The sequence below is a fragment of the Canis lupus genome, chromosome 7 (assembly GCF_003254725.2).
Source record: "Canis lupus dingo isolate Sandy chromosome 7, ASM325472v2, whole genome shotgun sequence".
Classification (NCBI taxonomy): Eukaryota; Metazoa; Chordata; class Mammalia; order Carnivora; family Canidae; genus Canis; species Canis lupus.
Window position 1 is genome coordinate 31593472 of NC_064249.1, and position 26301 is coordinate 31619772.

At 34.6% G+C, this 26301-nt stretch overlaps 1 protein-coding gene and 1 long non-coding RNA gene across 5 annotated transcripts in view; one reads left to right on the plus strand and one right to left on the minus strand.

The window, feature by feature from the left end:
• FMN2 (formin 2) overlaps window positions 1-26301 on the plus strand; it is a 370601-nt gene that overhangs the window by 263490 nt on the left and 80810 nt on the right. For all 4 annotated transcript variants that reach the window (XM_049112361.1, XM_049112360.1, XM_049112364.1 and 1 more), the window contains one exon: window positions 7658-7750. In XM_049112361.1, coding sequence (XP_048968318.1) covers window positions 7658-7750 — 93 coding nt within the window. The remainder of the gene's footprint in view (window positions 1-7657; window positions 7751-26301) is intronic.
• On the minus strand, window positions 7722-25650 carry LOC125755422 (uncharacterized). Its single transcript, XR_007411943.1, has 4 exons — window positions 25499-25650; window positions 13760-13864; window positions 13352-13496; window positions 7722-13185 (listed from the first exon to the last, which is right to left on the minus strand). It is a non-coding gene; the product is annotated as an uncharacterized LOC125755422 (long non-coding RNA).

Here is a 26301-nt window from a genome sequence, read left to right on the forward strand (position 1 = left end):
CTGATTAACATTGATTGAACTTGGAGACTTGTAAAAGTTATAGCTGGAATATTTCACTTCCCTAAAAAAGTAACTAAACTGCTCATGAACATGATTCATTTTAGAGAGTGATATGTAATGTTCTTGTTTTAAAATGAAAGTGATAAGATGGTGTTTGCCGAGACCCCAAACATGCCAGTCTGTGGATGGCATTGATGTTTTAGAACCCATATTGCAGTGAAAATGTCTAAGACATTTTTGTTCTTCCAGTCCCCTAGCTAGATTTTTTCTTTGCATTTGGAAACCTAATTTATGCTTTCCAGTATTAGCTCTTTAACCCAATACAAAATCATTTGGGATTAGGAACTTCTTTAAATCAAACAAAAAGCCAGCTGATTGGAATTATTGAGTTATACCAACATCCCTTAACAATTGTTTTAAAATTTAGATTTGACTATAATACAGATTTTCCAGGAACACTGTCATTGTTATGTTTTTAGTAATGTTTCTAAATGACCAAGTTTGTAAGATTATAGCAGTTGGCATTTTTTTTTTTTTAGGTTTACATAGTCACCTACCAATTTTGAAGATGATAAGTGATAGCTAGGATGATACGTTATGTACCTTGATGCACTACAGTTAAGAGAGGAATGGGGTTCAGTCTTACAAACAAATTTCCTTATTCCTGGGACCCCTGGGTGGCCCAGTTGGTTAAGTGACCAACTCTTGATTTTGGCTCAGGTCATGATTTCAGGGTCATGGAATTGAGCCCTGTGTTGAGCTCTATTCTCAATGTGGAGAGCTTGAGATTGTCTCCCTCTCCCTCTGTCTCTCTCCCCCATTCCATCTCTTTCTCTCTCTCTCAAATAAATATATAAATCTTAAAAGAAGAAATTTCCTTATTCCATAGCACATTAAATATATTCATATGTATTATTGAATATATTAGATGTATAAAAGATTTATGTCTATATAGGAGTATATATAAACTCTACAGCTTGATATTTTATTTTTATACTTCTCCAACAGCCTCTTCCTTCTTAATACAGTGAATAAGTAAAACAACAACCATGTACAAATAATTGTATAGGTTGTGTATCACATTGAAGAACTTTGGAAATTTGGATTGGGTTTTTGTACATTTTGCATAAGACTTATGTGAAGTTACAAATGATCCACAACTGAAGGCTTAATATCCAGATTAAGGAAAGTCATAATTATTGACATAGTTGAATGTGAGAAAAGCACAATGTGCTTTTTTCCTTTAGCTTTTCCTTATATTGCAGACACTAGGCACAAAGAAGTAAATAGACAATTCTTGACTTCAGGAATGAAAAATAAAAGTAAGTCAAGGACAAAGATGCATAAACAAATAAATGCAATGAGATAATATCATTAACAGCAATATGGTTTTTTGGGAGTTTTCAATGGCTCAATGCTTTAGCACTGAAGTGCCACATCTTCATCATCCCAATTTTTAGTTTAGGCTCAGATAACTTAAGGAACCACCTCAAGATCACATAGCTACTAGTAGAACTAGGCTTGGGTCCACATCTCTTATTCTAAGATTTGCTTTTATCTTATATCATTTACGCATGTTGTACAGAGCAGAGAGATAGAACGTTCAGGGGGAGATTGACTCTCTTGGCTTGGGGTGAAAATTGAAACTTGGGATGGATAAGTAGAAGTACATTGGTTCTGAGGGGTAAGAGTATATCAGATGAGTGAATAGTATACATAAGGTGTGAAGAAATTTGAATAGGCATGACATTTTGAAAATTAAGAAAAAGTTCATTGTGCCAGGAGGGTCTAGTTCATTTATCCATTCATTCCACAGATAATTGTTGGATGCCTATTGCCTACCAAGGAATGTTAATGAGTAAATGAAGAATGGTAGGAGATCAAGGTCTTCATCTGTCTTTAAAGAGGGTAGAATTTGTCTGTAACTCACTAAAGACCTGAACTATCTATGGTGGACTTTATTTTTTTTTTTTTTTACCGATTTTTAAAATTACATAAATAATTATATGAATATATCTGGAGCATTTTATTACTATTGTTTTTTCGAGAGGGTGTAGCGGGATAAGGGAGAGAGGGACTCTCAAGCTGACTCCACATCCAGCACAGAGCTCCACATGGGGCTCAGTCTCACGACCCTGAGGTCATGACCCGAGCCTAAATCAAGAGTCAAATACTTAACTGTCAGAGCCACTCAGGTGCCCTATATCCAGAGTATTGTATGTATGTATGTATCTATGTATTTATTTATTTATTTATTTATTTATTTATAAAAGACTTTATTTATTCATTCATGAGAGATACAAAGAGAAAGGCAGAGACTTAGGCAGAAGGAGAAGCAGACTTCCTGAGGGTAGCTGATGGGGGACTTGATTCCAGCACCGCCTGATCATGACCTAAGCCAAAAGCAGATGTTCAACCACTGAGCCACTGAGGCACTCTTTCTGGAGTATTTATTTATTTATTTATTTATTTTCCTGTAGTATTTCAAAGCAAACTCCAGATATATCATTCCATAGGAGAATGTATCATAAAGAGAGATTTCTGCTTAATATGTAGTTGAAAATTCCAGTAATTAAAACAACTCAGTAAGGAAGAAGCTGCCTGGTAGGGAAATGAATGGACATCACTGAGATATATTACAAGCATTTTTTGTTGCCTTCTAGAAAGAAGACTGAAAATGAGATGAGGTTGTTAGTAAATGACCCAAAAGAACTTCTAAAACTAAAATTCTACCTTGTTCTTACTGTGTACATGAAAATCTATAAGTGAGGTAAAAAGAAGAAATAGAAAAAATAGTTTTTGTTTAATTTATGTTAAAAATATTAAGTTTGTATGAATGGGCCAAGGACAGTTGTGAAAATAAGAGAAAATTAAAATAGAACTTTCCCTTAGTTTTTTTTACATTTTAAGTATTTATTATAAATTCTGTTGTTTCAAAGTTACTGAGTACAAATGAATACTTAGAGAAATTTTGGCACATTTTAGAAGACTTTCCTATGGACTGTCTTTGATCTAACTCTGCTTTCCTAAGTAGTGAAATCCTTTGTAAGTCACCAGATCCATCAGATGAACTTCTGCAAGTTCCTAGTGTTAGGGTTTTACAGCTCACTATGCTTCTAGACATAGTGTAGTATCATGAAAACAAAGCCAGTTACTACTTTCATTTTCTAGTAAAAAGTAGCAGATGAAACAATTGCAACTAATTGTCAAAACATTAATCTTTCTTGCCTAAAGCTTTTAAGTTTTGAAACTTAGACCAAGTGGAAAACTAGATCCTTTTTTGTTTTTATTTTTTATGTTGGCCTAATCTATTAGATACTAGGCTATTAGTTTTTACTTTTCTTGTTGGAATTGGAAAACAGTTCATTAAAGACTGTGTATTTTCAAAAAAGGCAAGCCCTCTGAGGACAAGGATTTTTGTCATGGCAGCTTTGTCCCAGGTTGCATCATGTGAGAGTAGGTTGGTTAGCAATTACAAGCTACTGAAGACCATTCAGAACAGCTCTTCATGTGATTTTTCCAAAAATGATTCATTGCATGATGGGAAGGGCTGATAAATTTCTACCTCATTCCTTTTAAATAATGTACACTGTTACTTTTAGAAGATACCTAAAGTACGACACTAAATATGTCTTTTGTATCCATGTAGAGATATTACAGAACATGGAATTTCTGTTACATGGGGCTGTCATAAGTGAACATTACAGAGGAAGCTGAATGCATGTCTTCTCCTCAGACTCATCCTCTTTACCACATTTCTGACAAGTAGCCCACTATTTTCTGAAGAGTACCAGTGATGAAATGCTCATCTCCTCATATGGCTGGTTACTTCACTGTGGGATTGTCCTAAACATTAGCCATGTTTTTACTTAGAACCAAAATCTTTCTGTTCTCTAATTTTTGCTTGTTTAACTCCTTCCTTCCTTGGCATCAACATGAAAATTTACACACTTTTGTCCCTGAGACCACATTTTAAGAGCAGCTATGATATTTCTTCTCAGACTTCTCCAAGCTAAAGCTCATTCAGTGCATGCTGAACTAGAATATAAACCCTCTATCTCCATCTACTAGTTTCCAATATCTAGAATGTTCTTTCTTCAGCAGGAGCTATTTATCCAGCCATTAACCCATCCAACAACAATTTGTTGCTTGTATCAGGTACTAGGAATACAGATGAGAATTAGATTTCCTCTATGTAGCTCTGTCTTGTGGAATAGAATAGATACAATCACAAATAAGATTAAAACAGTGTGGTAGCTGATGTCCTTTGACAGATGAATGGATAAAGATCTGATATATATATGTGTGTATATATATATATATATATATATATATATATATATATACACACATACACACACACACACACACACAATGGAATAATAGCTAGCAGAAAGGACAAATACTTACCAATTGCTTTGACATGGATGGAACTGGAGAGTGTTATGCTGAGTGAAATAAGTCAATCAGAGAAGGACAATCATCAGATGGTTTCACTCATCTGTGGAATATAAGAAATAGTGAAAGGGATTATAAGGGAAAGGAGGGAAATTGAGTGGGGAAAAATTAGAGAGGAAGACAAACCTTGAAAGACTCCTAACTCTGGAAAACAAACAAAGGGTTGTGGAAAGGGAGGTGGGTGGGGAGATGGGGTTACTGGGTGATGGGCACTAAGGAAGGTGCTTGATGGGATGAGCACTGGGTGTTATACTATATGTTGGCAAATTGAATTTAAATAAAATTTTTTTTTTAAAAAGTGTGGTAGCTGATACAGAGTCCCACCTTCTCAACTTATGAACTGTGTAAACTTGGATAGTCTCTGTATTTTATTTTTCTCTGACATAAAGCAAGCATATTACTAATCTATTTCAAAGGGTTTTTTGATAATGAAGAACATATGCAAAGTGTGTAGCAGTCCTTGACATATAGAAAGTACCCAACAAAGACTTTAATTCTGTATGCACAAGATGCTGTGGGGTCACAGAGGAAAGACACCCAGTCCTAGCTGAAGACAGGAGATAAGAAATGGAGGAAAGCAGGGGTTGTAGGAAACTGAGGAAATACGTTTTAGGGGCAACTACATTGAGGTTAAGTCATGAAGTAATATTGAGAATGGGTGAGATGAAGGAGAGAAGATAAAGGAGGTAAAGTAGCGAAGCATTCCAAGTAGAGGAACCAAGGTTATGGAGACTCAATATGTATTGAGTCTGCAAAAAACATCAGGAGTAGAGGTGGATAAGTAGAAAGTTGGGCAAGGCCTAGACTTTGAAAAGTGCTCTACTTTGTATTATAGCATTTTATTTTTTTAAAAGATTTTATGTATTTGAGAGAGAGCATGCGCCTGCGTGTGCGCATGAGTAGGGGTGAGCGGGAGAGGGAGAAGCCGACTCCCTGCTGAGCAGGGAGCATTATATGGGTGCTCCATCCCAGGAACTAAGGATCATGATCTGAGCCGAAGGTAGATGTTTAACAACTGAGCCACCCAGGTGCCCCATATACTGTAGGGTTTTAAGTCATCCCTTTACTCTGGGTATGGTTGTGAGGATTGAGGTCATTGAACAGTTTTAGGGAATTGGTCAGGTTTCTTATGGATGACTTTTATTATTTAATTTAATTTAATTTAATTTAATTTAATTTTTGTTTATTGCTGAAGTATAATTGACAAACAGTAAGTGTTACATTAGTTTCAGGTGTACAGTATAATGGTTCAACAATTCTATACATTACTCAGTGTTCATTATTATATGTGTAATTACTGTCTGTCACCACACAAAGTTATTACAATATTATTGACTATATTCCCTATGCTGTATGCTATATCCCCGTGTCTTATTTATTTTATAACTGGAAGATTATATCTCTTAATCCCCTTCACCTATTTCACCTATCACCCCACCCACCTTTCCTTTGGCAACCATCACTTTGTATTTAAGAGTCTGTTTTTGTTCATTTGTTCATTTGTTTTTTTAATTCCACATATAAGTAAATTCATATGGCATTTATCTTTCTCTATATTATTTCACTTAACATAATACCATCTAGACCCATCCATGTTGTCACAAATGGCAAGATTTCATTCTTTGTATGGCTGAGTAATATTCCAATATTCCACACACACCACATCTTCTTTATGCATTCTTCTTCTGCTAGGAGGAGAGTTGATCTATGTAGGACTGGTGGTGGAATTAAGTTATGAGGCTTTCCTAGTAGCCCAGTGAAGAATGATGAAAGCATTTGAACCAGCATAAGGCAGTAATGGAGAGAATAGGTAGATTTCAGAAGCATTTAGGAGGTAAACAAACAGGATATTAGGATAAGGAGAGGAAGTCCAGGGTAACCCTCCTGCTTTGGTGTGAGTTACTTAGGTCAGATCATGGTGCCACCAATAGAAGAATAAATAAGGAAGTAGCAAGTCTAGAGAAGGCTGTGATGAATTCTAAATGAAAATATTGATATGTGAGAAAGTTTAATGTATGAGTCTGAAGATACAGGTATTGGACTGAATGTGGATTGGCTAGTCACAACTTGTGAGAGCCTGTTCTGGCAGAGTGAGGAGTGCTGGGGAATGTGGGCAGAGAGAACCCTGCATATGTCTAACTGGTCTTAAGTCTTACTAGGCCTACTTGTTCTTCACATTTGATGGGAATAATGAGTGCTAACAGTACAGTTCCCCTATATTCTCCTGCTTAGACAAGCTAATAACCTGGAAGGAAAAGAAAACTATATTTAATAAGAGAAAAACATATTTTAAAGAGTGGAATTTCAAAGTTGCCTTGAGGAATTAATTGACAACCTCACCTTAAGAATTGTAGTGAGAAGTATGTTTTCCTGATTCAGACATTTATCTGCCCTAAGTTTTGTCTTTCACGTATGTGCTTTTTAAATTTTGATTTCTTTTTGCCAGTATCACCATAATGGCAGGAGTTTCCTCAGAAATTTTCTTAGAAGTACTTCCTAATTAACCCTTGTGGGATCTGCAGCCCACTAAGGCATTTATGATGGCATGGACATAGAAAATAAGCTCTCGAGTCAGGCCAGGATTTCATTTATGGGTCTGGTACTTATTATCTGTGGATGCATCAGCAAATAAGTACCCTCTGAGCCATTATTTCCTCACCAATAGAATGGAATAATGTCCACTCTTACTAACTTCTTCTTAAGGTTAGGTTAAAAGTATCTGCCATCCAATAGATGTTCTGTAATTATTGATTTCTATACTAACATTAGCAGTTATCATTTGTTGTTATTTGTGGGAAATACTGACGTATTGCTTTACTGTCTGCCAAGTACTACTTGAACACTTTGTATCTATTAACTGATATGATCCTCGTGACAGTCCTGAGAAGTAAACATTAGTGATGTACTCATTCTACAGATGAGACTGAAGCTTAGAACTTAAGGGACTTTCTAAATTTGCACAGTTTGGTAGTGACCAAACTTGGATTATAGATTCTTAAGAACTTTTTATAGTCCCCCAAAGTGAAGACTTGATCATAGACTTCTTATGTCAGTATTTGGATGTTTCCAAAATATGTAGAACATATATCAATTAATGTGGTTAACAGGGATTTTTAACAGTAGCTAATATGTTTTAAAAATTGTTTTAATACTCCATTAATACTGTGACATTTTAAACAATGTCTTTCTCTGATTTCAGCCTGTGAAGTTGAGGCGGGGAAAGTATACCAGGTATCCTCAAAAGAACACATCCAGCCTTTCAAAGAAAACATGGAACAGTTTATTATTCAAGGTAAATTCTAAAGAGACATGTTGCATTTCCCTTTTTTTCCCCCCGCAGAATGGTAGGTAGAAAGCATTTTTAAAAATATGCATTGGTTTAAAGCAGATTATTTTGACATCACAGAAAAACAAATTATGTTTAATCAAGAGTCATACAGGTGTGAGTAGCAATTTGGTAAACATTCTACTATGGATAATTATCATTATTGTTTTTTAATGACAGTAAATGTACTAGGTTAAAATAGCACCTTTTTATAAAGATATTAAAATTTTTATGCTTTTTGTGATAGAAAATTAGACATTCTTCTGAATTTTAACTATGTTTATGACTTCAGTTCAACTTTGTATTTATTTAGTTTGTCCAAACATTGAGCCAAAAAACAAAGTATATTTATGTTTTCCAGATCTTAAAACATTACATTCTATTTTTTGTAGGATGTATAAATACCTCTAGATATTTAACACCTTTTTTCTAGAAAACTTAAATACTTAATAAATATCTTATTGACTCTTCCTGTTACATAAGCAAGGATGAATAATTTCAGAAAATATATTTAAAAATTGTAGGACAGAATATCTATTAAAAAAGTCTTGTTTGGGATGCCTGGGTGGCTCAGTGGTTGAGCATCTGCCCTCGGCTCAGTTCCTGATCCTGGAGTCCTGGGATCAAGTCCCACATCAGGCTCCCATAGGGAGCCTGCTTCTCCCTCTGCCTATGTCTCTGCCTCTCTGTGTGTGTCTCTCATGAATAAATAAAATCTTCAAAAAAATAAAAATAAAAACATCTTGCCATTTTAAACATACAATTACATCAAAGCATTTATTACTCAAAACATTTCTGCTTTGGAATGTTACATCTCCTCTGAAGATCAGATTTGTGTCATGCCATGCTCTCAAAAGTTCTTGTTGTCAGGAATTTTCCTAGAGGCAGACATGGCTTCAGACTGAGGCCAAGTAATACTCTGAAGATTGGCTCCATCCTGTGTTTATTAGGTTATGGTTTTTATAGGTTGTTCAAGTGTCATTAATGATAATTTACAATGAATGAGTCGTATTGGAATTTGATTAAACATTAAACACACAAAAAACCATTAAACAGCTTATTTTAAAGATGGGAAAATGCTATTTAATCACAAGACAATCATGAAGATTGAAACAAAACTTTGGTCAGATTCATAAATCAAAGGAATTGTTATTTCTAAATTATCAGGTCCTCATGACTTAGAGTGGAAAATCTACTTAGTAATTCCTAAATAGTCCTTGGGATAAAATCAGAGTCCTGTAGTTGGTTATATATTAGAGGACACTATAAGCTCACTACAGTCTTAATGGTGAATAAAAATGAGTTTTGCTCTCTTCATTCAGTGAGGTTTTAGGATCAAGAACATGCAGTTTTAGAGGACTATATAGGTAAAGGAAGAGATAATCTTTTTGCTTATGTGATAAAGGAGTCCTTAATTCATTAACTCAGTAAAGAAAGAATGAATCTTTCTTCATAGTTCTTCTTCCAGTACTTTCTGTGACCTTTTTATGTTTGTCCGATTCAAGTGTTCTATGATTACATGTTCATTGAAGAAAAATTTGAATACCTCCTATGTGCTTAGCCATTCTTTTGGCTCCTGAGTTATAGCAATGAATAAGAAAATATACATTATCCAGAAGACAGACAATGACAATAGCACATTCTTTGGAACATTTTATGTAGATCAAATATGTCAAAATGTAGAAGAAAAGAGTCCAGCTTTAAACATGAGTACTTACGAGCCTATATTCAATGATTTCAATCTATAAACAATAGATTTCAAAATGTTTCTCTTAAGATAAAGATATTAGAATATATCCAATTTATTTTTTGGTCCCATGTGCCCTCTAGTTATCAGTACATATTCTGCAATTAGGTTTATACTCTGAAAAATGAATTCCACCTTAGTACAAATAATATATGCCAAATCTTTGCTTAATATTAGGCTTTCCTCAATAATAAATAGTATTCTTACATTAACCTCTGTGTTCAGATTACCTTACATAGGTAATATTAATGTTTTATATATCCCATCAAAGTCTTTTTAAATGTGCCACATTTCAAAATCTAAAATCTCTCTTCAGCAATTAGGAGACTATGCCCAATACTGGCCAAACATTTTTATTGCATTAGCTGCCACAACATTATAGAAACATCTCTTATCCTCATAATTCAGTTATTGTGTGACCTATGGACACAGAGTAACAGTCTTTGGATTTCATCTAGCCCTACGATCCAGTGATTCATCCAATTTTTTACTCCCTGCCTTCCCAGTTTTCCTCAAGCCAAGATTTTTATGGTCTCTGCTTAAATATTTCTTCCTTGGGAATGTCCTCACCCCTGTTCTAAAAGAGGCAGATTTAGAGAATTGAGTCCTGCCTCTACAAGGCATGTATTGTTTGTAATGGTGCCAGCTATGTATGATCTTTGGGAGAATTGATATCAATCATATCAATTAATGATATTAACACTAATAAATAAGTGTTTGAATTATTTATTGAATTATGTCCTGAACTCCACCCAGCATCATTTCTCCATAACACTTAATGTTTTCTACAGTTGTATTATTTATTTGCCTCTCAACAATGTAAGCTCCATTAAGAAAGCATCCTTGTTTTGCTCCCAGTTATGCTTATACCTAGAACAGTGCCTGGCATGTTGTACACCCTGTCCTGCTCACCTGACAAAACCCAACAGCCCTCATTAAACCCATCTCTTTGCACCAGGGTAGCTCAACGTTTTTTTGTTTTTGTTTTTGTTTTTGTTTAATGTGGGAGTGGTCTGAACACCAACTGGTATCATGTAGAAGTCATGACCACAGACCTACTGTTAGAACTCATATCTTTTTTTTTTAATTTATTTTTTATTGGTGTTCAATTTACTAACATACAGAATAACCCCCAGTGCCCGTCACCCATTCACTCCCACCCCCCCGCCTTCCTCCCCTTCTACCACCCCTAGTTCGTTTCCCAGAGTTAGCAGTCTTTACGTTCTGTCTCCCTTTCTGATATTTCCCACACATTTCTTCTCCCTTCCCTTATATTCCCTTTCACTATTATTTAAATTCCCCAAATGAATGAGACCATATAATGTTTGTCCTTCTCCGACTGACTTACTTCACTCAGCATAATACCCTCCAGTTCCATCCACGTTGAAGCAAATGGTGGGTATTTGTCGTTTCTAATGGCTGAGTAATATTCCATTGTATACATAAACCACATCTTCTTTATCCACTCATCTTTCGTTGGACACCGAGGCTCCTTCCACAGTTTGGCTATCGTGGCCATTGCTGCTATAAACATTGGGGTGCAGGTGTCCCGGCGTTTCATTGCATTTGTATCTTTGGGGTAAATCCCCAATAGTGCAATTCCTGGGTCGTAGGGCAGGTCTATTTTTAACTCTTTGAGGAACCTCCACACAGTTTTCCAGAGTGGCTGCACCAGTTCACATTTCTATTCAGCACTTCTATAAGATTGTCCTTGCAAATTTGATTTTCTCAATTTCTGAGATTTGTTCTTCTATTTTCCTCTCAAACCTCCACAGGCTTTCTCTTCTGCTTCCTCATGACTCTAATGATAACCTCATTTTATCCTGGGATGAGAAAACAGATGCTGTTATACAGAAGCTCCCACACCTCCCCACCACACGTTTACAAATTTGGCTGAGGGATTTGGGCTTCATCCTGAATCCTTGGGGACCAGACGTTTAAAGGCTTAGAAAGTTTACACTGGCAGCAAGTAGGATGGACTCAATGGAGATAGATCAGACTTGGAGGCAGGAGTTGTAAAATTGGTATGAAACATTGTTAGAGAAATGAGGTGGCCTTGTTCTAAGGACATAGTGTTAGTACTGAGGAGAGGACATATTTAAGAAGTAATAATAACATAGAAGAAAAAGTACTTGGTGACCGAAGAAACTTAGAGGTGATGTATAGGTGTCTAGATTTCGGGTTTCTGTGGCTGGGGATTGGTGGTGTTAATCACTAGGATAGAGAATGTAAATATAGGAAAAGATCTGAATAGATAGCATGACCATAAGTGGATAACATGACCATAGAGCAGGTGGATATATGCCTTAGACATGGCAAAGAGTACAAATGGAGGACTGGGCATTGTAAGCCAGGTGATTGTTGAGAAAAGAAAAATAGACTCAGGGATAGAATTCTTAAGGAGGATACATTTATAGGATGAACAGAGGAAGCCATGACAGGTGTTAGTGGTGAGTTTAGGTAGAAAGAAAAATAAGAGGCTGTTGTGATGGAAGCCAGAATTAGGAAGAGTTTCAGAAAGGAGGGAGTGATAATAGTAGTTACTGGATGGAACATTTTTCTTGGATCGATAGAGACAGAAACCAGTTTTCTGAGCATTTAACATTTAAGAGAAGTGAGGATATAGAAGGGCACAATTCTGCAACAATTTTAAAAGTTACTGTAGGATATTATAATGTGCATAACTGTTAGACAACTGTTGTTACTATAATTTAGCTTATTTCTGATTTATGCCAACATATGTGATGATTTTATTTTTTTGGATGTATTATGATGAAAACTAATTAGTAATCACCTGACTCTTATTGAGCCTTTATCTACCATTTTTGTTAAATTTTCTTTTGTGCTTCTTCTTTTTTAAATAGAAAACGAGAGAAGAAGTAAATGAGACAACTAGGGAATCTCATGCTAAGCTAATATTTCTTTCAGAACTCAGCACTCTCCTTCATTTTAATTTTTCCTCTTTCTATTTGAATCCAAGTTGTATTATGGACAAAGTATGCACATGAAAACCATACTTCGGAGCTAAAAGTAACTTAGATCTAGTGGATTGTCTTTATAGGTGTCTGAGTATGGTAAGATTGCCAGTAAAGAAATACCATCCTAATTCTATGCTGTTAGCCTCCACAGCCTTTTTACTCCTATGATATATTTTGATAAGTGTATATTTTAAAACTCAGCCCAACTGTGTTTTTAAGTGAATGGCAAATTTTGTAAAAAGGTAGTCCCCCGCTATTAAATGAAGTCAAGTCCTTATTGTGATTTTATAAATCAGAAATGGCTAATGATATTTTTATTAGCCTAGTTCTCTATATCCCCACCCCCTCCCTTCCCAAACATTTTTTCCTTAAATGAAGCAAAGTAAATTATAGCTGAACTAGAGGAATAGAACCAAAGTGAAGATGCATATATCTGTAATCACATGCTTATCATTACAAGGGTATTGAAACCTCAACTTTCAATATACAATCTTTAGTATTGGCAATTCTACGATTGAGAATGAAGGGATTGGGAAGGCAGTAGCGCTAATCATGCCAAAGACTTAGATGAGAAGTCTGACAGAAGTATCTTCAACTGGAAACAGTGCCCATGGCATCCAATAAGCAGTACTCCATATTCAGCATGAGCATGTTTGGTCGTGTTTTAATTTCTTTTTCTGAAAATATAATGAGAACACTTTTTAGTGATGACAAAAAAGGTGTATCTAATTTTTGAAAGTCTTTCATTGACCATTTAAAATAAAAAAAGAAATAATTGTCATTTAAGCACTCATCTTTTTAACTTATTATTCATATAACAACAATAGTATTGAGCATTCATACCAATTTGTTGTAGTAAAGAATTAACTGAAGTCGTTTTGTATTCCACATGATTTTAATTTCATAATTCTTCAGAACAGTCTTAAGTAGCCACTGTTATCCTCATTTTCCAATAAGAAAATGAATGCTCAGAGGGCTCGATACTTGACTAAAATCGTGAAAAGAGATGGCAAAGTCATGTTAGAACTGAGACTTTCCATAAGAAGCTTTAGCTATATTTTATTTTAATTTAAACACTATCATTCAGGACTCCAGGAGGTAGTGGATAAGTCAGTTGTGTAATATCAGGTGGTAGAAACCATAATGCAGAAAAAAATCACATGTAATTAATAATTAATTAAACCCATAAGTCATAATCAGAAAGTGCAGACACTTCTATATTCATGCAATATGCATGCTGACACTTTGTACCAGATAGACAAAGCTCTTTCCCCTGGTATATTGATAAATGATGATTCCATTGTACTGCTCTTGTCACTCTTAACACAGAAGAAGCATAAATTTGAAGTGATTCTTCTGAAAAGAAGAGTAGTCTATATTACTACTTCTCTCTGAGGGTTAGATTTCCACCAGCCGCAGTCATTCATTCTGTGTCGTGGATGAGAAATGATCAAAGAGCCTCTGAGGAGTGGTGGGAATTGATTCCATATGCGATTTGCTAACAACTACCTCCTGCATATTTCTACTTAGATGCTCCCACTGATGCCTCATACTAAACATCTCCATAATATGTTCCATGCTGTATCCTCTGCATTCAGTATATAACAGATTCCAAATAAATGTTTATTTCATAGATAAATGAATGAAGGGATGACTTTATCAATTCAGTCAAGCCTCTCAGGTCCTCTGCCCTTCCTGTATTCCTTGTTGTTGTGATAGAACCCCCATCTGGTTGTCCATAACAGGGACTTTGGCCTCATTGTCCTTTTTTTAGTGGATGATTACAAGAAATAATTTTTAATAATGCATGAGTTTATTATAAAATTCAGGTATATAATGAAATGTAAATCATCTTACTATTACTTTCCTCTATTTGGACAATGTTGTGTTTCAGTTCTATCCTTCCAGAGGTAATTTGTGCATATACATATACATATACATATACATATACATATACATTTGTATTTATATATATTTTACCAGTGGTTAAATCCTACTTGTTGTTTTTGTCCCTTGGTTTTTCATTTTTATTACAAAATATTTTATCTTTATGTGTATTTTATATTTATATATAATAGACATAGCATAAATATACATGGATGCATGCAAGTTATAATTTTGTATGTTTTATGTTCATTTTTTATATAACACAAAACAACTATATCTTATTATTCATTATTTGCTATTAAGTATGTTTTATAAAGTTGCCACAATACTGAATTAATTAACACTGAACCATTACTCATAGGAGCAAATACAAGGTTCAGTTTCTTTCAGGATCTGGTTACATTGGTCTCATTTTCATCAATCAGTCAACATACAATATTGTTTTTTATGTGTGTTCATGTTTTTTTATTAAATAGGGTTTATTTTTCTCAAGTTTATGTGTGCTTATGTTTGAAGACACCTCGTTTAATATACATTGTTGATTCATAGTACCTTGCCAACAACCAGCAGCATCATAATTGTACCGGAACCAAGCATATCTAACACATGTACTTTCTCTGTAAGACACGTCACAGACTTTTGTGTGCTTAGGAGCGAGCACTAGACAGCACTATAGCACTGTATTGATGGCCATTTTGAAAAGATAAATTACCAAAAAAAAAAAAGAAAAAAGACACCAAAATGCAAGAAAAGTCACAATATAGACTAAGAAAAAGACATTAGTTTGTTTCCCAGAGTTAGGAGTCTCTTATGTTCTGTCTCCCTTTCTGATATTTCCCACAAACTAGGGGTGGCTAGAAAGGGAGGTGGGCGGGCAGGTGGGGGTGACTGGGTGATTGGCACTGAGAGGGGCACTTGATGGGATGAGCACTGGGTATTATTCTATATGTTGGCAAATTGAACACCAATAAAAAATAAATTAAAAAAAAAGAAAAAAAGACATTAGGGTATTTGAATCATCGGGCTCCTAGACAAAGCTTAAAAAAAGTTTTAAATGTTTTAAAAAGTGATTAGTTCCGATCTACACTTGTATCAGCTGAGTTCTAGTTGTATCAAATACTTGTCAGCATGTGGGCCTTAGATACAACAAGTCTATTATTTAAAATGATATTCAACAGAGGTTTTAATTTGCATTTGATTTTTTTATGAGAGGTTAGTATATTTTCATGTCTTTATAGTTGCTTTGTCTTCTATGAACTACCTTTTGAGTCTTTTGACTGTTTTTCTGTAAATTATTTCTCTGTCTTTTTCTTATTGAATTATTAGGAACTCTTTATGTATTTAGGATATTAAAATGTTGCAAGTATGCATATCTCCCACTTTGGAGATTCCCTTTCCACTCTTCTTGTGCTGACAATTGATGAACAGAAGTTCTTCATTTCTGTATAGTGATATTTATCAACCTCCCTCTTGATGAGATACAATTTTTATCTTATTTAAGAAATCTTTCCATGTTACAGGGTCATAAAGATATTGTCCTATATTATCCTGTAAAAATATCATAGTTTTACTTTCAAACTTAATCCTTAACCTATCTGATTTTTATGTATGTGTATAATTGATTTTAATGCATGGTCTATAAAAGTCAAATTGATTTATTTTACATAGATAATGTTTTAGTCATTGAGTACCATGTAATGAATAAGCCATTCCTTCTCTTCTAAAATGCAGTGCTATTGTGTCATGTACAAATTTTATGTATATGTGTATGTTGTTTTTCTGGGTTTTCTCTGTATGATTGCATTGGCCTATTTCCAGTATTGATCTACATAATGTAACCTATTACTATCTTTTTTTCTGTAGCCTTCTAAGAATACTTGAAATTTGATTAGATTTCCATTTTCTTTAAGAGCGTTATGCCTCTTATTGTTAACTTATTCCATGTAATTTTAGAATCAAGTTGTCAAGTTCCACCAAAAATAAAATTCTGTTAGGATTTTGAAACCATTAGGCTATACATCAGCTTGGAGAGAACTGACATCTTATGAATTGAAACTATGAATATGAGGAAGACTAGCATCCATTTATGCCTCCTTTAAAGTTGGTATAAAAAGTTGTACAATTTTCCTTAAAGGCCTTTACATCACTTTTTTATAGTATATTCCTAAAGATCTTATTTTTTACTATAATACATTTTGTGAATTGCATGTCCTATTAGTCTCTGAAGATATTTAAAATTCAAATAACTATTGTATAAAGCTGTTACATCCTAGAAACTTGGTGAACTCTGTTATTAATATAGTAATTTGTGAACTTTAAAAAGTTTTCTCATAGAGATCACTATAAATATTGTCCATTTTATTTCTTAGTTTCTTTTTTTCTGGCTGTGTTGTACTGGCTGGTACCTTCAGTATAATATGGACAGGAAGCATGGAAATGTCCTATTGCAAAGAGGTATGGTTAGAGGAATGGAACTTTGTAAATACATTACCACTGATTGATGGTTTTCTTCTCACTCAACATTTCTCCTCCACTATGTTGCAGATTATATTCTGTACCTTTATTCTTTTAATGCATACCTTTGATATTTCAATAGGATTCTTTAACAAAATCTAAGGTTTAGGGATCCCTGGGTGGCGCAGCGGTTTGGCGCCTGCCTTTGGCCCAGGGCGCCATCCTGGAGATCCAGGATCGAATCCCACATCAGGCTCCCGGTGCATGGAGCCTGCTTCTCCCTCTGCCTATGTCTCTGCCTCTCTCTCTCTCTCTCTCTGTGACTATCATAAATAAAAAAAAAATAAAAAAAAAATTAAAAAAAATCTAAGGTTTAAAATATTAAAAGTCCCTAGAATGCTTCAACTATAACCTCATCCATTTATCTTAAATGCCATTCTTTTCCAATGTTTCAGTATCATCTTCTGTTTTGTATAAATAATACTTTTTTGCTCACCATACCCTCATACTATGCCTTCCTTCACAACACTGTCTTTTTTGCTCACCTTACCCTCATACTGTGCCTTCCTTCTAAGATGATTTTTCTTCTCTTTGAAGAACATTCTTTAAAAGTTAGTTTGGTTTGAGATTCTGGATTGTAGACTCCTTTTTTTGTCTGTCTTGAAATATACATCACGTTATTTTTGAGAGATAGGTCTGCTAATTATAAAATTCTGGGAGGAAAATAGTTCCTTTCAGGTCTGGGTGCCTTAGACTCTTCTATCATTGGGTTAGCAACTCTGCTTTGTCCAATTTTTGTGAATTTGTTTCTAATCTAAGTTTTCTCTCAGGCTCTTTCATATTTTCGATTTCTCTTTATGTTTGTTTTGGCTAATCATCAGGGGGCACTACCAACTGAGAACTATTTTAAAATACATTCTTCCCTTGCATTTTAGGATCACATATTGTGGATTGAGGCCCAATGCAGAGTGATTGCCCATTTGGGATTATGGCTTCTCATGTGGGAGGTTTTCCCCTCCCACAGATCCACGGGGAAATGGACACATTTTCTCAGTGTGTACTTTACTGAGGTATAATGATTTTCAGTTTCCTCTTCACTGAGGGAGGGAGTGTCTCTTTGGACACTTTTGAGAATTCTAGTCCTATGCAAAGTGTCCCTCCATGGCCTTTCAAACTACAGCTCTAAGTTGCTGGATTTAGTGATGTCCCTAAGTCAGTGCCCTTTTACACCCCTTTGGAGTCTTGCTTCTGTTTGTTTTTATGGCCTCAGAGAATTTTCCTTATTTTCCAGCCAACTCAGCCATGCATTCAAGTGTTTTTTTTTTTTTTTTTCCTCATGCATTCAAGTTTATTTTCATCCAGTATCTTTGTGGGCTTTGTTATAAAACTTTGATATCTGGTCCTTAGTATGGTTGAAAATAGAGGTCTATCTTGGATTTTTTTCAATTAAAATATCTTTGAGATGATTTTGTATCAGTACATGCTTCTTAATGACTTTATGGTATTTCATTATAAAAATGCATCATTTACTTCCTCATTTTTTTTTTTTACTTACAAATCTTCTTTCCTACAGCATTGATTTCAAAAGAGAAAAATTATAGAGGATAAACATGCACATTTCTCATATTGTATATGTGTACAGGATATTCCTAAATATTAAAAGCAATTTTGGCCTTATTCCCTATGCCTCTGTTTCCTATTGTTCTTCCCAAACTTGCTTCTCTTGTCTGCACATGACTGAATCCTGTATATTTTCTCAAACATATCAGCTTCTCTCAAGCCCCATTGCATTCACCATATCCTAGCTCAAAATATTTCTTGTTTCTATAATGCTAGCCCCCTCCTAAAAGGTCACATTTTTCCTTGTTATCTTCATTCTGTTGTAGCACAATCACCAATGAACCTCGTAATAACATATTCTCTTCTGGAAAAGATTGAATTATGTTCAGTACCATGATTATTAATATATATAAATGATCATTATAATTTAGATCTATTTAAATTATATCTAATATATTTTAAAATATGTCAAATATCTTACCCATATTTAAAATATATTCCTTATTTGCCCTCCATATTACATAATAAACTATTAACTGCATATTTTTTTATAATTTAACCTCAACTTTCTTTCCATAGGTCCTGGGTGCTTGGAAAGGATCCACTATGAGAATCCTGACCAGATTGTTATGTTCTTATAGCAGAAACCCAAGTACATTCCTTAACGGATGATATGGCACTTTCTAGATTTTTTGAAGAAAACTCAGCTAGAAATGGAACTGATGACTATTACTTTTAAAATCATAAACATTTTTTGTTAAAGCATTTCTGGTGTAGTAAAACCAAAGAATCCTTTTCTGTAATTACTTAGGAAATAGCAACATGTTGATGCAGAGGGAAATACTCATAAATTTAACCATTTCGAATTATAAAGATTTTTCACTAATATTTAAAAATCTGTCAGTCTATTAGTTTTCTGCTTGACAGGTTTTTTTGGAGGTTACTTGGGCAACAGGACTATTAGCGACATTAGAATTAAGGAAGTATGTCCATATAGGATGTCTCTGATTATCTGTGTCTACTCTGAAGATGTCTACACTTATGAGGCATAGATCCATGGCACATAGGAGTGCTCAGGTATGATGACCCCTCTCTCCACTGTAAAGGAATAAAATTTTTGTGAGATACTCATAAAGCATATTAATCTAAGAGAGAAGTCATCTGACCCAGATGGCAAATGATATCCTCTCATGTGCCACATCTAATAAGTTGATGAATGGCTTCTTGGAGTCTTGTTTGGAGGATAATTCTTAGGTTTTTAACTGGATTCTTGAATTTTAAAGAGTAGCTTGAGTAATTAGCTTTGTTCTGATTAGTGCTTGTGTAATGCACCTTTATCTATTTTTTAATTTTAACCTAAGTGTATATTAATATTTTAAGTGGGATTCATTGAGATTGTATATAGTTAAAATTTTTCTAGCCAATTTGAAAATCCTTGCTTTTGAATCAAATATTTGAATCACATACATTTACTATAACAGTCAAAATAGTTGCTTCATTCACTCTCTCTTAAATTTGTCTTTTGTCTGTCACACTATTTTCCTTTTTTTTTTTTTTAAAGATTTTATTCATTTATTCATGAGAGACACAGGGAGAGAGAGGTAGGCATACAGGCAGAGGGAGAAGCAGGCTCCATGGAAGGAGCCCGATGTGGGACTCGATCCCGGGGTTCCAGGATCACGCCCTGAGTGGAAGGCAGGTGCTCAACCCCTGAGCCACCCAGGCATCCCTATTTTCCTTTTTATCTCTTTTCCTGCCTTCTTATGGATTAGTTGAGTATTTTATTTGTATACTTGGCTTATTAGCTTCATCTTTTTGTTTTCTCTTTTTAGGGGTTTTTCTAGGATTTACATTGTACTTCTTTAATTTATCACAGTCTACCTTCAAATAATTTTATTCAATTTCAAATATAATCTAAGAGCTTTATGACAGTATATTCCCATTCTCCCTCCTATTGTGTTGTTGCCACATTTTTACTTTCATATGAATCATAACTAAAGTAATATATTGTTTGTACTTTTGCTTTTAACAATCACTTGTCTTTTAAAGAAATGTATAAATGAGAAAATGTCTTTTATATGCTTCCACATATTTAGCACTTCTAGTTCATTTCTTATGTAGGTCTGCCATTGCCAAACCTTTTAGCATTCGATTGCTTACAATGTTTTATATATTTGTTTTTTTCTTCATTTTTGGTAGGTCTTTTCACTGGATGTAGAATTGTCAATTGACAGATTTGTTGTTTTGTTATGTTTTTTCTTATCACACATCAGGATATTTTTCTCTTGTGTTCTGTTTGTATAATTTCTGATGAGAAATATGTATTAGTTTCCTATTATTGCTATTTTAAAAATTACCACAACTTTGTTCACTTAAAACAACACAGATTTATTATCTTACAGCTCTGGAGATCAGAAATCCAAATGGATATTGTTGAGCTAAAATTATGATGTCAGCAGGGCTTTGTTCCTTCTGGAGACTCTAAGGCAGAATCCATTTCCTTGACTTTTTCAGATTCTAGAGGTTCCCGCATTCCTTGACTCTGGGTTTTCTTGCATCTTCAAAGTCAGCAATGGCTGATAAAATTTTACTTATGCTGTATCACTTTGACACTGACTTTCTTGCCTTTTTCTTTCACTTTTATAAGGACTTTGTGTTTACTTTGGGCCAATCTAGATAATACAAAATGACTTTTCATTTCAACATCAGCTGATTAGCAACATTAATCCCATCTGCAACCTCAGTTCCCCTTTGACATGTTACATAACATTCACAGATTCTGGGGATTAAGACATAAACATTTTTGGAAAGCCATTATTCTGCCTCCCACAAAGTCTTTGGCAATTTTTATTTTTTGTTCCTTGATATGAAGTATTTCCTCCCACTTGTGGCTATTTTAAAATCTTGTGTTTATTGCTGATTTTTTTAAGATTTGGATTATAATGTGCATTTTTGTGTATATTTATATATATTTTTTATTGTTTGGAATTAATTGACCCGTGGGATCTGACAGTTTTTATCAGATTTGAAAAATCTTTGACCAATGTTCTTTTATCTACTTTTCTGCCCTGGCTCTCTCCTTTTCTTTCACTATTCCAATTTCGTCTATGCTGGACTGTCAACTATTGTCCCAAGGTCTTCAAGTCTTGCTTAGTATTTTCAGTCTTTTCTTCTGTATGCTTCAGGTGGAATAGATCCTATTGTTATGTCTTGAAGTTAATTCTTCTTTGCTTCTGAAATATCTAGCTTTATGTTATTTTCATTTTTAAGTGAATTTCATCTTTTAAAAATATTTTATTTATTTATTCTTGAGAGAGAGACAGAGACCAAGAGAGGCAGAGACACAGGCAGAGGGAGAAGCAGGCTCCATGTAGGGAGCCTGATGTGGGACTCAATCCCGGGACTCCAGGATTACGCCCTGGGCTGAAGGCAGGTGCTAAACCACTGAGCTACCCGGGCTGCCCATGAATTTCATTTTTAATTCAAGTCAGTTTTTCATTTCAGATACTGTCTTTGTTTCATCTCTATAAGTTCCAATTGGTTCTTTCTTTTGTATCACCCATTGTTATATGCTGCACATTTGTGTCACCCAGAGTTCATATGTTGAAACCTCACCGTGTTGGTATTAGGAGGTGAGGTTTTGAGAGGTGCTTAGGTTATGAGGATGGAGTCCTCATAGATGGGACTAATGCCCTTGTAGGAAAAGACATGAGAGAGCATGCCTCTCTGTTCTGTGGTATGTGAGAATGCAACAAGAAGTTGCCTGTCTCAAACCAATAAGAAAACTCTCACTGGAACCCTATTGTACAGGCACTCTGATCTCAGACTTTGGGCCTCCAGAACTTTGACAAATGAATGTTGTTTAAGCTAGCAAGTCTGGTATTTTGTTACAGCAGTCTGAACAGTCTGAGACATCCATATTTCTGCTATGTTTATGTTTTTCTTTAATATTTGAGCATAGTTATAATGACTGCTTGAATTTTAATGCTTTTATTTGTTACTTCATCTCTTGTTATTCCTGGTTCTTTTTCTATTGATTTGTTTATCTTCTGATTGTTGATTACATTTCCTGATATTTGATTGGTCTAGTAATTTTTTTATTAAATCTAAGGCAGTGTTATTGTTGACTGTGTGGATTTTGTGTATTACTCTAAAGAATATTTGGATTTACTTGTGTAGATAATTTAAATTACTTATTTCTCAGTTTTGATTCTTTAAGTCAGGTTTATGAACTTTTCTGCAGCTAGTTTATTTTTTGCAGCAGTGATAATTCAGTCCTAATAAGGTGCCTCCACAATCCCCACCCCACATCCCCTGCTGGGGTCTCCAGTAGCTATCCTGTCTCAGGTGGTCAACAACAGCTGTCCATTCCCAATTTGAAACATCTCTTGGCTCCCTGTATGAGCTCTGAGAAATATTCAGCTTATAGCTCCTTGATTCTTTGCTTTGACTAACCAAGTCTTTGCTTTACTCTATATATGTGCCACCTAATACTCCGCAAAAATTCAAAGAGACCTCAGTACAAATTTCTGGCCTTCTTTTCTGCAAGGCCCTTTCTTCTCTGGCTTTCTGCCCCATAACTTTCAGCTACTTGACTCCCCCAAATCCTATCTGTATTTCCTCAACTCAGCAAGACTGACTGGCTTATTTGGGTTCCCTTTCCAGCCCCACAGTCTGGAAATTGCCTTTAGACAGAAATCCAGGAAGATTTTAGGACTCAACTAGTTGGTTTATTACCTTCTTCCAGAAAGGAGAGCCTTATGCTGCCAGTTGTCTAGTATATGAGAACTGTTGTTTCATATATTTTATACAGTTTTCTGGTTAATTACAGAAATAGGTAAGTTTAGTTTTTGTTAATAAAATCCAGAAGTGAAAATCTCTTTCCATTGGTTTAAAGTGAACAAAGTTCAGTCTCCTTTGCCTCATTTGTTATGCTATCACACCATAAGAGGCAGAATCTGTCTCTGTTCCACAGCTTTTTGGCCAACTATTTTCCATTATGTTTCCTGTCTTGTCTACATTATATCCTTTCTTCTTGAAATCCTGTACTCTGTAGCACTTATGTCTGTTCATTTTTTCCTGCTGTTTGTTGTTTAAATGTCCTCTGTAATCTCTACTTTTTTCGTTTGACTGATGCTTGTCCACCATTATAGTCCTGGCTCAACATTTTGCCTTTCTCTTTTCCTTATTAACATCTCTCCCAATAGGTAAATGTTTCACTTAATTGTTCTTATGACTGACTTGGCAGTATGGCTCTGGGGTCAGACTGTGTGAGTTTGAATCCTATATCTTTCTCTTAATATTTCTGGATTTCTGATATGTTGGGCAAGTAGTTTATTTTTATTTATTTTTATTTTTTATTTTTTTGGGGGGGCAAGTAATTTAACAGCTAATTTTCTTCTTGTAAAATGGGAATGATTATAGTGCCTTTCTTATAGGTTTTATTATTGTGGATTATTATATATAAAGAATTAGAATGGTAATGCCATCAGCTGTATCTGTATTCTCATTGAGCTTCCTCTGTAATGCTTATTTGCATGATGATTTGTCCCTCTCCTCAAACATTTTCTTGAAAAGAAAGATGCTGTAATAGTTATCCACACATTAGCCCCTAACAAAGTATCCAAAACATACTGGATGCTCAAAGTTTGGTTGAAATATTGTAACATTAAATCATGTGGCTTTTGTTTCTAAGATTGCAGCACCCTAACCTTTCTACTGTAATTGTTGCATTGTGTGGGTGAGTAAAGTTGAGAGGAAGAGAAAATACATCAGGAAAGATTTTCAGATTTTTAGTTTAAGCAGTTTTGCATTTTGATATTTTGAATTTACAAATTAGAATTAATTAATACTGCATTTAATATGGAAAGCTCAGTCTTAAAGCATGCATTTACATAGTTTTGGTTAAAGACTCAGAAATTTTTGTGTTATTTGAAGGGTGCTAATTTAAGTTAAGGTTAGAATTAGTAAGAGGGTGTTCTTAATTCATCTTCAGTGAGGTAGCTGTTACTTGATAAAAAAAGAACAGGATTTGCTACAGATCTTTTGCTTATGCTAAGATTAGTGAAAGTTTATGAGAGATTTACTTAGAATATAGGTAGAATAATATGTAGACTTTGTGATTTTATTTTAAAAATTATGTGGTGTAAACAATATTTCATTTAGAAATCAATAGCTATTTTATAATGTATTGTTCACAGAATGTGAAACTCATGCATGCACATTACGTTTTCCCATGTCGTTTTCACTTTAGGTTTAAAATAAAGATTTAGAAAGGAATTTCACTGAGGACCACTTCAATAACTACATCAGCCTGGGTGATAATAGCACATAGCTTTCTTGTATTTTAGGTTTGGCCAGAAGCCACATATATCAAACTTTTAAAGTATGCATCATTTACTATAGTATGTACGTTTCTTGAATTTTTATAGCAAGTACCTATTCATTATGTTTACAGATACCTATATTCCTAGGGACACAAATCGTATATATTTTTATGCACAAAATAGGAGTAACCCTCAATATTGACTCAAAGTTGGCTGTGGACTATTGCAAAGGCCAAGTTGTAATTTTATACTCTAGATATTGTTTTTCTTCCTCCCAGGAATATCCTACAACATTTGTTTTATTGTCCTAAGAACATTTGCAGCATCAAGGAAGGAATGCATTGAGAGTTAGGTATTTCTTTTGCTGTCTAAGGAAAGAAATTCTGATATTCATTTACTCTCTGACATATATAAACTGCCTAAATTTACTTGACTTTCAGTTCATTGTCTGAACTGACAGTGTCTCAAACTGTCCAGAAGCAGTGTCTCAAAAATCTCAAAACCAAAGCAATATATCTGCAATTAAATGACAACTTTAAATGACTCAGAAGAAAGGCACTGCATGTCTAAAAAATAACCCATACTGGCTGCACTTAAAAGCAACTGAAATGCACATTCATAGCTAATTATAAACAAAAACTAGTTAACACTTTAAATAAAAGGAAAAATAGCAAAAAAGATTTAGAGCCTAGACAAGCAGATGAAAGGGTTCTAAGTTGCCTTCCATCTGATATTACTCAAATGCAACTCTGTCTCCAATTACCTGGGAATATGTGGTATTCCCTCATGAAAGCTCCAGATCAGAAAGGGCGTCCATTCCGTGCCTCTGCTTACTCACAGTCATTTGGAACCAGTTCAGCAGAAATATTTAACATTGCAAAAGAGTCTGGAGCCAGACAAGCGACTACAGACGCTAATCACTGGGTCAAAATAGTAACTTAGTAGGACAACAACTGCCAGAAAATATTTGTGGAAGCAGAGATTTTAGGGAGGAAGTATTTGTGCTGTTGGAGAAGCTATCACTGAATGCCAAAGTGCTGAAACAGAGTCATTAAAACACTTTTTAACCACTTGCAGGTTTGGGGACATAGCAATGTCCATGCCAATGGCCTCTTTGCTAGATTTGGATTTGAAGGGTAATCTTATGCCCTAGCCCTAAAATAAATAAAGAGGGGAGGGGAAACTAACCAAATAAATAAATAAAGGCTGCCTGCTAGAAAGTTCAGTGTTTATTTTATTATATGATTTTAACCACAAGCTTCCTCTGCCTCAAATTGCCACTTACTAGTTTTTGAGATTTGGGGAGCAGAGGGAAACCAGCACTATAACAATTAGAATATTTTCATTAATATCTAAGACCCTATTTGCCCCTGAAGTGCACCATTTGTTTGATCCACTTCTGTAAGGTCCATTTATTTCTACACTTTTAGATTTTAGGTCTGTTAATGTGAATTATGAATATTCTCTGGCGATTATTTCTCAGTAGAAACCACCAATTATTTGCACTACATTGCACTTTTCTTCCCTCCAGTACCAGTATAGGATTAATTGCTTTATTCCAACATT